General features: G+C 46.7%; 1 protein-coding gene across 2 annotated transcripts in view; it reads left to right on the forward strand.

Moving 5' to 3' along the window:
* The window catches only part of PDE6D (phosphodiesterase 6D), a 44,727-nt gene extending 42,632 nt beyond the window's left edge, over window positions 1-2,095 (forward strand). The window contains exon 4 of one of the 2 annotated variants that reach the window (XM_032753881.2): window positions 1,253-2,095. In XM_032753881.2, the coding sequence (XP_032609772.1) occupies window positions 1,253-1,269 (17 nt within the window). In that variant the 3' untranslated portion in view covers window positions 1,270-2,095. The remainder of the gene's footprint in view (window positions 1-1,252) is intronic. The other variant, XM_032753880.2, reaches the window with a different exon arrangement.
* Window positions 2,096-12,015: the final 9,920 nt, after the last annotated feature.

Raw genomic sequence — 12,015 nt, forward strand, 5'->3', positions numbered from 1 at the left:
AAAGTTGGAAGAACATAAGTTGATTCATTATAAGTAGGGAACCAACTATACTTAACTTTTTATTTTTTATTTTTTTTGAGATAGAGTCTCGCTCTGTCGCCCAGGCTGGAGTGCAGTGGCATGATCTCGGCTCACTGCAGGTTCCGCCTCCCGGGTTCCCACCATTCTCCTGCCTCAGCCTCCCGAGTACCTGGGACTACAGGCACCCACCACCACGCCCAGCTAATTTTTTGTATTTTTAATAGAGACGGGGTTTCACCATGTTAGCCAGGATGGTCTCGATTTCCTGACCTTGTGATCCGCCCACCTCAGCCTCCCAAAGTGCTGGGATTACAGGCGTGAGCCACTGCGCCTGGCTACTTAACTTTTTAGAACCCCCAAAAACACTTGCCCTAAACTCAGCTCAAGTGTGATTTGGTAAGGCCATGGTCTCTCCCATTTTACAAATGGGAGCACTGAGATAGCCACCAAGAAAAATGAAATTCTTCCCTCACACCTCACAATACAGGTGCATCATTTAGTGTTCTGTAGTTGTAAGTCATAGAAACAGGCTCTGGCTAATACAAGAGTTGAAAGACTAAGGGAGAGAGCTGGGGCGGCTTGGAAGATGCAGATGGGCAGGAATCCCTGGATGGCTTCCTCAAGGAGAAGCTACAGGAAGGATCTTGCTCAAGGGAAAGAGTCTGATTGGCCTAAGTTACATCCTCTGTTCACCCTTTTGCCAGGTGAGTGAGGGGCCACTCACTTGGCACATGGACTGGAGGAAGGGTGGTTCCCAAATGAAGAGCAAGGTGCTGTTACCCAAAGGCAGGAAAACAGATGTGGGCCAGGCCGAAGCCCACCTTTCGACTATACTGAGTACTGTAGGGAAGGATACTGCCCCTGAGGTCTGCAGGCTTCTATGTGCAAACCAGCCAGAGGTGTCCATGAATGCGGTATCAGAAAGTCAGTCGGATCTATAAGCACCCTGTGTGCAGAGCACTCTACTAAGGGCTTTAGAGTGTACCAAGGAGTGGAGACATGCTCTCACTTCTGATTTGTGAGCTTGACAGGGATGAATGTAACCACATAAGTTAAATGTCATGTTAGACTTGTAGCCCCGTATAGACAAGGATTTTAATGTCCCCAAGCTAAGACTCTGTGTGGGTGCATGTCCATTGGCCCAGGAATCCAGATGGAAACCACTTTACGGAAATGAAATCTTGTGCCTAACATGCTCACTCTCTTTTGCCCTCTGTTTCTCTTCTTACAGTGGGAACGTTATCATAGAAACAAAGTTTTTTGACGACGATCTTCTTGTAAGCACATCCAGAGTGAGACTTTTCTATGTTTGAGAGAAGAATGTGTGTGCATTTCAAGAATTTGGGTTTTCTGGAGGGAGGAGGAAATTGTTTACTTTTTTCCTCCACACGTTTGATTTTTGACACATACACCCCTAATTCCCTCAACAGCAGAACCTACCTGCAGCCACCAGGGGACCAGGTCTGTGTAGGTAACCAGATGGCTCTTTTTCCCAAGCCACCATCTTCCAGCTGACCAGACTAAACTCCCAACCCCAGACCAGGGCAGGGGACAGGTCTCAAGTCCTTCCCAGCATACACACAGGGAACAAACACATACCACAAACTGGGAACTGTACCTGTCACCCTCCTTGTCTCCTCCTTGGGCCCTACAGGCTACACATCTACCTTTGGCCCCTGGTTTGGAAAAATTCCGTGTTCCTGACCCATGTTTAGTTTTTTCCTACCGTTTCTATTTCATACATTCTCATACATTTAACTTGTAAAATAGACTGTGATATTATTATAATGTAATTAAAAATATGAATTAAAATATTCCTACAGTCTTTAGCATGGCACTGCTTTTATCTCTCCTTTTTCTGGAAAGTGAACCTGGCTGCATAATGGAAAGAAACCAAATATAAGGTCACAACTGTATTTCACTCCAGGAATGGAACTGATAGATCTTGTTCCCTAGTGCCACAGTTACTGCTTTCCAAAATTGTGCAACATACGTGAACCAAACCCATGACCTTAACATTTGTCTTTTAGACACAATCTTTAATGGTTCTTTTCCACAACATACATGCACCCTTTGTTTGTTTATTATTGTTAATTTTTTCTATTTGTTTACAGTATTCATTTGTTCAAGAAGTTTCAAGAAAGGGCAGTTCTAAGTTGGTAGAGTAGGGACTCTTGTATTCCTAAATGAGACTAGAAGCTACAAAATGAAAAGATCTGCATGAACCTAACTGGAGAACAATGGGAAGGCATCTGGGCTGGGAGGAGGCTGGGAGGCCTTTAAGACTGCTGTCATTGGAAGCCAGCGTGGGAGAGAAGGGAGTACAACTGGCAGTGCTTTCAGGACCGACATAAGAGAGAACACCAAAAAGTGTTCTTACCTCTGAGCTACTAGTAGCCTTCAGTGTCTTTTTTTGTTGTTGTTTTGTTTTGAGACAGAGTCTCACTCTTGTTGCCCAGGCTAGAGTCCAATGGCGAGATCTCAGCTCACTGCAACCTCTGCCTCCTGGGTTCAAGCAATTATCCTGCCTCAGCCTCCCGAGTAGCCCGTCACCACACCTGGCTAATTTTTTTGTAATTTTAGTAGAGACAGAGTTTCACCATGTTGGCCAGGCTGGTCTCGAACTCCTGACCTCAGGTGATCTGCCTGGCTCGGCCTCCCAAAGTGCTGGGATTACAGGCGTGAGCCACCATGCCCGGCCCAAAAGCTATTTTTTAAATACCAGAGTTTGGATGGAAGAACAAGTTGGGGTAACCCCAGCACTTTAGGAGACCAAGGCAGAAGGATCGCTTGAGTCCAGGGATTCGAGACGAGCCTGGGTAACAATGGTAAAACCCAGTCTCTACAAAAAAAAATAATAATACGTAAGTTATCCAGGCATGGAGGTATGTGCCTGTAGTCCTAACTACTCGGGAGGATGAGGCAGGAGGATTGCTTGAGCCCAGGAGGCAGAGGTTGCAATGGGTTGAGATCGTGCCACTGCACTCTGGCATGGGTGACAAAGCAAGACCCTATCTCAAAAAAAAAAAAAAAAAGAAAAGAAACGAAAAGAAAAAAAAAACATAGCTGGGCATGGTAGTGGGCACCTGTAGTCCCATCTACTCAGGAGGCTGAGGTGGAGGTTGCAGTGAGCCAAGATCATGCCACTGCACTCCAGCCTGGGCAACAGAGTGAGACTCTGTCTCAAAAAAAAAAAAGAAAAGAAAAAACAAGGTGAAAATGAATTGCTTTATTGTTTATTTATCTATTTATTTATTCTTTTTAGAGACAGAGTCTGTCTCTGTCACCCAGGCCGGAGTGCAGTGACATGATACTAGCTCACAAGAGCCTCAAACTCCTGGACTCAAGAGATGCTCTAACCTTAGCCTCCCGAGTAGCTGGGACTACACATGTGTGCCACCATGCCCAGCTAATTTAAAAAAAAATTTTTTTTTTTTTTTCTGAGATAGAGTTTCTCTCTGTCGCCCAGGCTAGAGTGCAGTGATGCGATCTCAGCGCACTGCAACCTCTACCTCCCAGATTCAAGCAATTCTCCTGTCTCAGCCTCCTGAGTAGCTAGGATTACAGGCACGCACCACCACATCCAGCCAATTTTTGTATTTTTAGTAGAGACGGGGTTTTACCGTGTTGGTCAGGCTGGTCTCGAACTCCTGACCTCGTGATCAACCCGCCTCAGCCTCCCAAAGTGTTGGGATTACAGGTGTGAGCAACCGCACCCAGCCTGAATTACCTTCCTAAAATGCCATCTCTTTTTCTCAGAGTGAACCCATCTCTTTGCTAAACCATATCTGCTCCCCATAATTCCATCAAGGAATGTTCTCATGGGACTGAACACACTGTAGTGGAGAAAGGACTTCCCAGAGAATGCTTCTCCACTCATTCATCTGTCCAAAACAGTCAGACATGCTTCTTGCTAGCTCTTCTGAGAAAAATAGAAAGTGTATGTTTCAGGGACAGTACTGACTAGGGGCTCCAAGTAGTGTGGGTGGGATTTGAACTGGTGGGGAGGAAGGCTGAATACTAGGAGGAGAAGGAGGGAATTGGTGCAGGCCTAAGTAAACACAGGCAAAAGGAGAGGACAGGAGAACTGTAGGGACTAGGACCCTTGTGAAGTCAAAAGTCAGCTCTTGTATGGTAGGCCTTGATGCAGGCCCAGATGCCTGGAGATGCAGCTTTTTCTGGATACACTGAAGGCTGCAGAATGTTCCTGGAAAGAGACGCATATTGACCAGACCTGGCACAGTCTATGGCCACTGATTTTCAAACCAGTGATGGGCATCTCCCCACCCCATCCGGCTCCCAGAGAGTCTGATCAGTAGGTGTGAGGCCCAGAAATCTGCACCTTAAAGCCGCCAGGTGATTCCGATGCAGGTGGTCTATGACCATGCTTTGAGAAATACTGGTAGAGGCATTTAAGATGTGTTAGCATAGATGTGTACATGAGGATGGCTGCAGGACAGAACTAGGTCTCCAAGCAGCTTGCTTAAGGAACAGAGTCCCATCTCTGACCTGTACAAGCTGAGAGGGAGAGTTCAGCTGCTCAGGGCAATCAAGAGGGGCTTAAGGGTCTGTGTTGGGGAGGAGAAGGGGGAAGAATCCCAGGCTGCACAGGCTTGGAGAAGGAGACTTGCGAGAAAGAATATAGATTTCTATTTAGAGAATTTCGGTTAAACTGCTGTGTAATATGCAATACACCCTCTCATCAGTACCCCCATTATGTTTCTTGCTAGTGTTTTGAGTATTGGGCTTTTGTGATGGGGAATGCGATGAAGTACTGAGTCTGGCCCTCGTTAGGCAGGAAAGTCTTCCAAAGGGGATATAGCCACATTCAGGCCACACTTACAGGCCTATTATACCCACTAATAAGATGCTGTGCTAGGCACAAGCCTACCTTTACTGAGTTTGTCTGTAGTACGAGGATACAACAAATAATTATCAGAAATGCCATAAGAGGCCTGGGGCGGTGGCTCATGCCTGCAATCCCAGCACTTTGGGAGGCTGAGGCGGGTGGATCACGTGAGGTCAGGAGTTTGAGACCAGCCTGGCCAATATGGTGAAACCCCATCTCTATGGAAAAAAAATATATCTGGGCGTGGTGGCAGGCACATATAATCCCAGCTGTTCAGGAGGCTGAGGCAGGAGAATCGCCTGAACCCGGGAGGTGGAGGTTGCAGTGAACCAAGATCGTACCACTGCACTCTAGCCTGGGTGACAAGAGCAAAACTCCATCTCAAAAAAAAAATGCCGTAAGAGAAATACCAGGTAGAAATTTAAAGGAAGAGGAGATTATGCTCAAGACAAAATCGGAAAAGCCTTTTCTCTTCTCCAGATCCTTCAACCCTGAGCCCACAAAACATGTTCAAATCACCTTAAAAAATAAATTTCTAAAAATAAGACTTCTCTTCAATCCCGCATGGCCTCCAGCTCATGCCCTAGTCCTTCTCTTTCTCTGCAGATCCAAACTTGGAATTGTCTTCACTCACGCTTCCCACTCCTCTCATCCACTCCTCAAACACTGCCATCTGGCTCTGGCCCCCACCCCTTTGTCAGGCCCCTTCGAGTCCTTGCTTTCTCTGCTGCATCTGATTCTTCTGATGTCTGCTGGGTTTCTCTTCTTAGATTCTAGGAGCCCCTCTTCTGGGTGTTCTGCTCCTTCCTCATCTGTAGGCTCTTCATTTTTCTTCCAGCTGCCTCGTCCCAAAAATGTGTTAGATTTTCTTTTTTAGTTGTAGTGTATTGAGAAGATGCTATGTGCCAATTCTTTAAGCATTGTGCATTTACTCCACACACATTCACTGAGCACTTTTTGTACTCCAGACACTGTTCTAAGTGGTGGAGGTAACTTACTAGACAAGATGAGATGAATGAGGGCCCTATTTTACCATGAGATTTTTTTGTTTGTTATAGATGGAGTTTCGCTCTTGTTTTCCAGGCTGGAGTGCAGTGGTGTGGTCTCAGCTTACTTACAACTGGTCCTCCCAGGTTCAAGCAATTCTTCTGTCTCAGCCTCCCAAGTAGCTGGGATTACAGGCAACTTCCACCACGCCTGCCTAATTTTTGTATTTTTAGTAGGGACGGGGTTTTACCATGTTGGCCAGGCTGGTCTTGAACTCCTGACCTCCTGATCCACCCACCTTGGCCTCCCAAAGTGCTGGGATTACAGGTGTGAGCCACCATGCCCAACCAATCTCCCATTAGATTTTAATGGGAGGAGACAGAAGGCAAATAAATAATTTCAGATAGTGATCAGTGTTCTGAAGAAAACAAGACAGTGCAATGACAGCATCAGTCTGGAGTGAGGGGGCGTAGAAACTGAAAGAAGTCAAGGCCAGGCATGGGTGGTTCACAGCTGTAATCCCAACACTTTGGGAGGCCAAAGGGGAGGATCACTTGAGGCCAGGAGTTCAAAACCAGCCTGGGCAACATAGCAAGACCCTGTCTGTATTTTTTTTTAATAAACAAATGAAAGAAGTCAACATTCAGCAATTGACTTCCAAAACAGGATTTTTGAGTCTCCAGCAAACCAAAAGTCTGGAAAGCCAGGCTTTACTCAGAAAGAAAGGAGTTTTTAAATCTCTTAAACTGACATCAACATGGCAAGAACCAGGTGTACCATACTTGATTACCTGTTGAATACAGAGAACTCAGGCTACAACGTGAGGGAAATCCCTGCGTTATAGGAGGAGGTGAAAGCCCTCCCCTTGCAGCCTGGTATAGGATGGAGAAAAGAAATGAGGAAGAAGTCGGGCAAAGAGGTCAGGTGTCCTTGCTCTCCTTCACTCCCAGTCACGGGTGAGAGGGGTGGCTGGACACATCCACCCAGGTGGGCATGGGCTGTCTCCATTCTTCCTGCGCTACTGCCCCACAGCCCAGTAGACCCTAGCCCGTTGACCTCACTTCATAACCATCTTGTTCGTGTCCTCGCCATCCCCACGGCCCCCACCTCAGGTCCTGTAACCATCTCAGGACTGCGGCACGGGCCTCCCTTCCTGACTTATCCTCCACATCACAGCCTGAAAGAACATGCTAAGGTGCAATCTGATCACCAGCCCTGCTAGTTACAATACTGTCCTGTGCCTGTGGGACAGTACTTTAAGTCTGTATTGTCAAGTTTATTTTTAGAACTTCTTGCTAGTGACCTGGTAATTGTTTCACAGCTTTCAAAACACACTGTTAAAATGGTCCTCAAAGTGAAGACATAATCAGGCTTAGCAATTCTCTTTGGTGATTTTATTTGATCTGTAACCAAGCAGCTTCAGCTGTAGCTTTAAATAAACGGAGGGGTGGAGCTGGGTGAGAATCAGGGATTTGGTGAAGATGTTTGGTTCCCAGGGCACTTCCGCAAACTCACAGGGAGGCCGCAGGATTTTTTTAATTTTCAAAGAAAATACAGTGGCACTGAACATCTGTCCTATTAACTCTTAACTATTAGCTAAGATTGTTAAGTTTCAAATTAGGCCGTGCCGCATTCTCTTTGATGAAATATCTGGGAAGCTGAGCTTGTGGAGGCTTGGGTGATAAGAAGCAAGAACCCAGAGAAAATCAACACCAACAGGAGATGAGGGTGGTGGTGTCCGTTTGGATTCCAAGGTACAAAAAGCTGTGCAGTGCCTAATAGGCACACACACCCCATTAGTAAGTCATTCATTGCAATCAAAAATGAAATTAGGCCGGACACGGTGGCTCATGCCTGTAATCCCCACACTTTGGGAGGCGGGTGGATCACTTGAGGCCAGGAGTTCAAGACCAGCCTGGCACAGTGAAACCCCATCTCTACCAAAAAATACAAAAATTAGCTGGGTGTGGTGGCATGTGCCTCTAGTCCCAACTACTTGGGAGGCTGAGGCAGGAGAATCGATTGAACCCGGGAGGTAGAGGTTACAGTGAGCTGAGATCACACCACTGCATTTTAGCCTGAGCAACAGAGTGAGCCCGTCTCAAAAAAAAAAAGAAAAGAAAAGAAAATATTTTCTCAGTTTATGTGGCTTCTTTTCTCCAAAATAATATGACAAGCTACTAAGTTAGGGCAGAAATGCTTCATAAGTTGTTTGAACCTAACTAACTAAAGAGGAGTTAGATATTTATTTTGGCCTAGGTGCACTAATAAAAGTTACTGAAACACTAAGATTGCTGTGAACAGAGAAAGTTTGGGGACCTCTGTTAAGCTCTTAGTTTAAAGACAAATTTGTCTTGAAGGACCAGGCACCAGGGCTTATACCTGCAATCCCAGCACTTTGAGAGGCCAAGGCAGAAGGATTGCTTGAGCCCAAGAATACAAGACCAGCCTGGGGAACAAAGCAAGATCCCATCTCTGCAAAAAAAATCTTGTTTTAAATTAGCTGGGCGTGGTGACACACCTGTGATCCCAGCTACTTGTGAAGCTGAGGCAGGAGTATCACTTGAACTCAGGAAGTTGAAGCTGCAGTGAGCCGTGTTCATGCCACTGCACACCAGCCTAGGCAACAGAGTGAGATTCCTGTCTCAGAAAAATAAAATGTCTTTCAGAGGGTTAAAAACATACTCAGTTGGGCACGGTGGCTCCCTGCTGTAATCCCAGCACTTTGGGAGACGGAGACAGGGGATTGCTTAAGATCAGGAGTTCGAGATGAGCCTGGGCAACATGTTGAAACCCCCTCTCTACAAAAGATACAAAAATTAGCTGGGCGTGGTGGTACACACCTGTAGTCCCAGCTACTCAGAAGTCTGAGGTGAGAGGATCGCTTGAGCCTGGGAGGCAGAGGTTGCGGTGAGCCGAGATCAATGCCACTGCACCCCAGCCTGGGTGACAAAGTGAGACCCTCTCTCAAGAAAGAAACATACACTCATCACCATCACTGGCAGCTGTAACAACAAATGGGTATTGACCACCCACTTCTGAGCTCTGAAGCAGCTCTTGTTGAATGGAATGCTTCTGAATTCTCGCACTTATTAAGGGAAATGCATTCAACAGAAAAGGCATCTAATCAGATAGATGGCTTCTTAAGTGAACTGACTTACTCAAATCATCCCCTAAATAACTCTTCTCTGTTATAAGAGGATACGCAAAGTTATTGTCACTTGAATGCTTTATATATATATTATATTAATTATTTCATTTTGAGCTAAACTATGTGCATTTGAGATATAGTATGGTATCTGAATATTTTATGGGTCACAAGGTACCCTGGCATAATCAAGTGGAGATGATTGGTCTACTTGTTTACAGAACTTAAAATTACATTTTATCGTTTCATGTTGTTAACAGGTCAATCGTGATCATTTCTTTTCTTTATGATACACTGTTGGCCATGCATATTGTTTACTTGAGATCTAGCCCTTAGTCAGGATTAGAATCTAAATAATCTCCGCTGGCAGGTATATACCAACTTTTAATTCGCTTATATTCAGCAACAAGCTGAATATAATTTAACAGATATTGAAAAATTTGAATAATATTCATTTGGTAAAATTAGGCTAAAATTATAACGTTTTTCTTGGAAGATTCTAAGAAAGTAAAAGCAGACTTACTTAAAAGTAGACATTTTCAGCCAGGCGCAGTGGCTCATGCCTGTAATCCCAGCACTTTGGGAGGCCAAGGCAGGCAGATCATGAGGTCAGGAGTTCAAGACCAGCCTCACGAACATAGTCAAACCCTGCCTCTACTAAAAATACAAAAACTAGCCGGGCATGATTGCGCATGCCTGTAATCCCAGCTACTACTCAGGAGGCTGAGGCAGGAGAATCGCTTGAACCCGGGAAGGGGAGGCTGCAGTGAGCCAAGATTGCGCCATTGCACTCCAGCCTGGGCTACAGAGTGAGAGCTGAGACCCCTCAGCTCTCAAAAAAAAAAAAAAGTAGACATTTTATGATATTAAATAATTTGACAACCAGAGTGATCCTCAAACATTTGTAGGCTACAAATGATGTTATAGCACCAAATTCTAGAACCTCAGTTGTGGATTTAATAGTCTTTCTGGAGGAGATACACAGTGATATTCTAAGGAAAACCCTGCCTCTGCACACAGGCATCTCCTTGGCCTCTTACCTGAGAAGGCAAAAAGCCACTGGGACGGCCACATCAAAAACATGTCATTGCACAAGAGACTACCAGTAAAAGTTAAGTTGCTGTTTTTGATTTCTGTTTAATTTTTTAAATGTTTTTAAGAGTCAGGGGTCGCACTATGTTGCCCAGACTGGTCTCAAACTCCTGGGCTCAAGCAGTGCCCCCACCTTGGCCTCCCAAAGTGCTGGGATTACAGGCATGAGCCCACCGTGTCCAACCAGTTTGTTATTTTGGTAGGCCCTGGGCAGTCCTACCTCAGTCTCTCCTGCCAGTCCCCCCTCCAGTCTCCTCAGTCCGTTCTCTGTATCCCCCTGCTATAGTCTGAATGTTGGTGTCCCCCCCAAAATTCCTGTGTCTCCCTAAGGAGACAGTGTTAGGAGGTGGGGCCTTTGGGAGGTGATTAGGCCATGGGGGTGGAGCCTTCATGAATGGGATTAGCGCCCTTATAAAAAGAGACACCAGGGAGGGTTTCCACCATGTGAGGACGCAGCAAAGAGGCATTGTCCATGGGCCAGTAAACAGCCCTCACCCGACACCAAGTGTGCCAGCACCCTTTTGTTTTGTTTTTGTTTTTGTTTTTGTAGACAGCCAGCACCTTTGATCATGGATTTCCTAGCCTCCAAAACTGTGAGAAATAAATATTTGCTGGGTGGTGGTGGTTGTTGTTGTTGTTGTTGTTGTTTTTGAGATGGAGTTTCACTCCTCGCCCAGGCTGGAGTGCAATGGTGCGATCTCGACTTGCTGCAACCTCAGCCTCCTGGGTTCAAGTGATTCTCCTGCCTCAGCCTTCCGAGTAGCTGAGATTCCAGGCATCCGCCACCACGCCCAACTAATTTTTGTATTTTTTGTAGAGACAGGGTTTCACCATGTTGGCCAGGCTGACCTCGAACTCCTGACCTCAGGTGATCTGCCTGCCTCAGCCTCCCAAAGTGCTGGGATTACAGGCGTGAGCCACCGTGCCCAGCCAATATTTACTGTTTATAAGCCACCCAGTTGAAGGTATTTTGTTAGAGCAGCCTGAGCTGACGAGTCACCCCTTAGTCTCACCCTGCAGTCCCCCTCACATTCCCCCCCTCAGTCCTCCTGAGTCCCCCCACAGACCCCTCAGCTCTTCCAGTGGCTGAGTCCTCTGCTGTATGAGCCTCCTATGCCATAAACAGCTGGAGCTACATTGGTCCCTGTCACACTGTGTCACCTGAGAGCCCTGACCCGTCCTGCCTGTAGAAGGGTTGCCAAAATCCCTGTAACCTGCAGTCACTAATCATAATGAACAGTGACACTTGAGGGGCCTGTGTTTGTCCTCACCTGGAGGTGAGGAGCACAGCTGGTGAGCTCTGCTCCAGTCATGAGGAGCCCAAAGCCTCATAGGGGAAGTTTCTTGCCTAAAGCCTCCCTCAAGTAGGGTCAGAGCTGGGCCTGTCCTGCTCCCAGTATCTTCAGGACAGGGCTGGGCATGAGAGCTGTGGAGGATGTGCCATCCTCTGGTGCTGCCTGTTCCCTTAGAAGTCCTTGGCTGTGATGTCATATGATCCCTTCTATGCACCACTCTGACCTGGAGAGCAGATGGCCGTTTTTTGGCTGGAGTGACCTTGAGAGCACCAGAAAGGAGGAGTGGTGGGTAAGCCTGGTGGCCTGCTATGTGACAAGGTCTCAAGCAGCCACATCCCTCGGACAGCAGCATCTTTCCTCTGCTTGGAAAGGACCCAGAGAGCAGGGATAAGAGTATAGTTCCTCAGATGCTGGTGGCTTGGCACCCTGAGACACAGGCATTCTATGTTGGCATCCACTGAAGGACCTGCGTGGTCTTTGGGGCATTGTGTGGCACTAGCTGCCAGCCCATGAGGTCACTCATGTCTAAATTGTCTCTCTCTCTCCTGATCCAAGCCCCACTCCAGTCAGCCTTGAAGGGCTTGACCCCTCCCTGTGTAGTCAGCGGGGCCCTTTCTCACTGT

The sequence above is a fragment of the Hylobates moloch genome, unplaced genomic scaffold (assembly GCF_009828535.3).
Source record: "Hylobates moloch isolate HMO894 unplaced genomic scaffold, HMol_V3 SCAFFOLD_1, whole genome shotgun sequence".
In the NCBI taxonomy this organism is placed as follows: Eukaryota; Metazoa; Chordata; class Mammalia; order Primates; family Hylobatidae; genus Hylobates; species Hylobates moloch.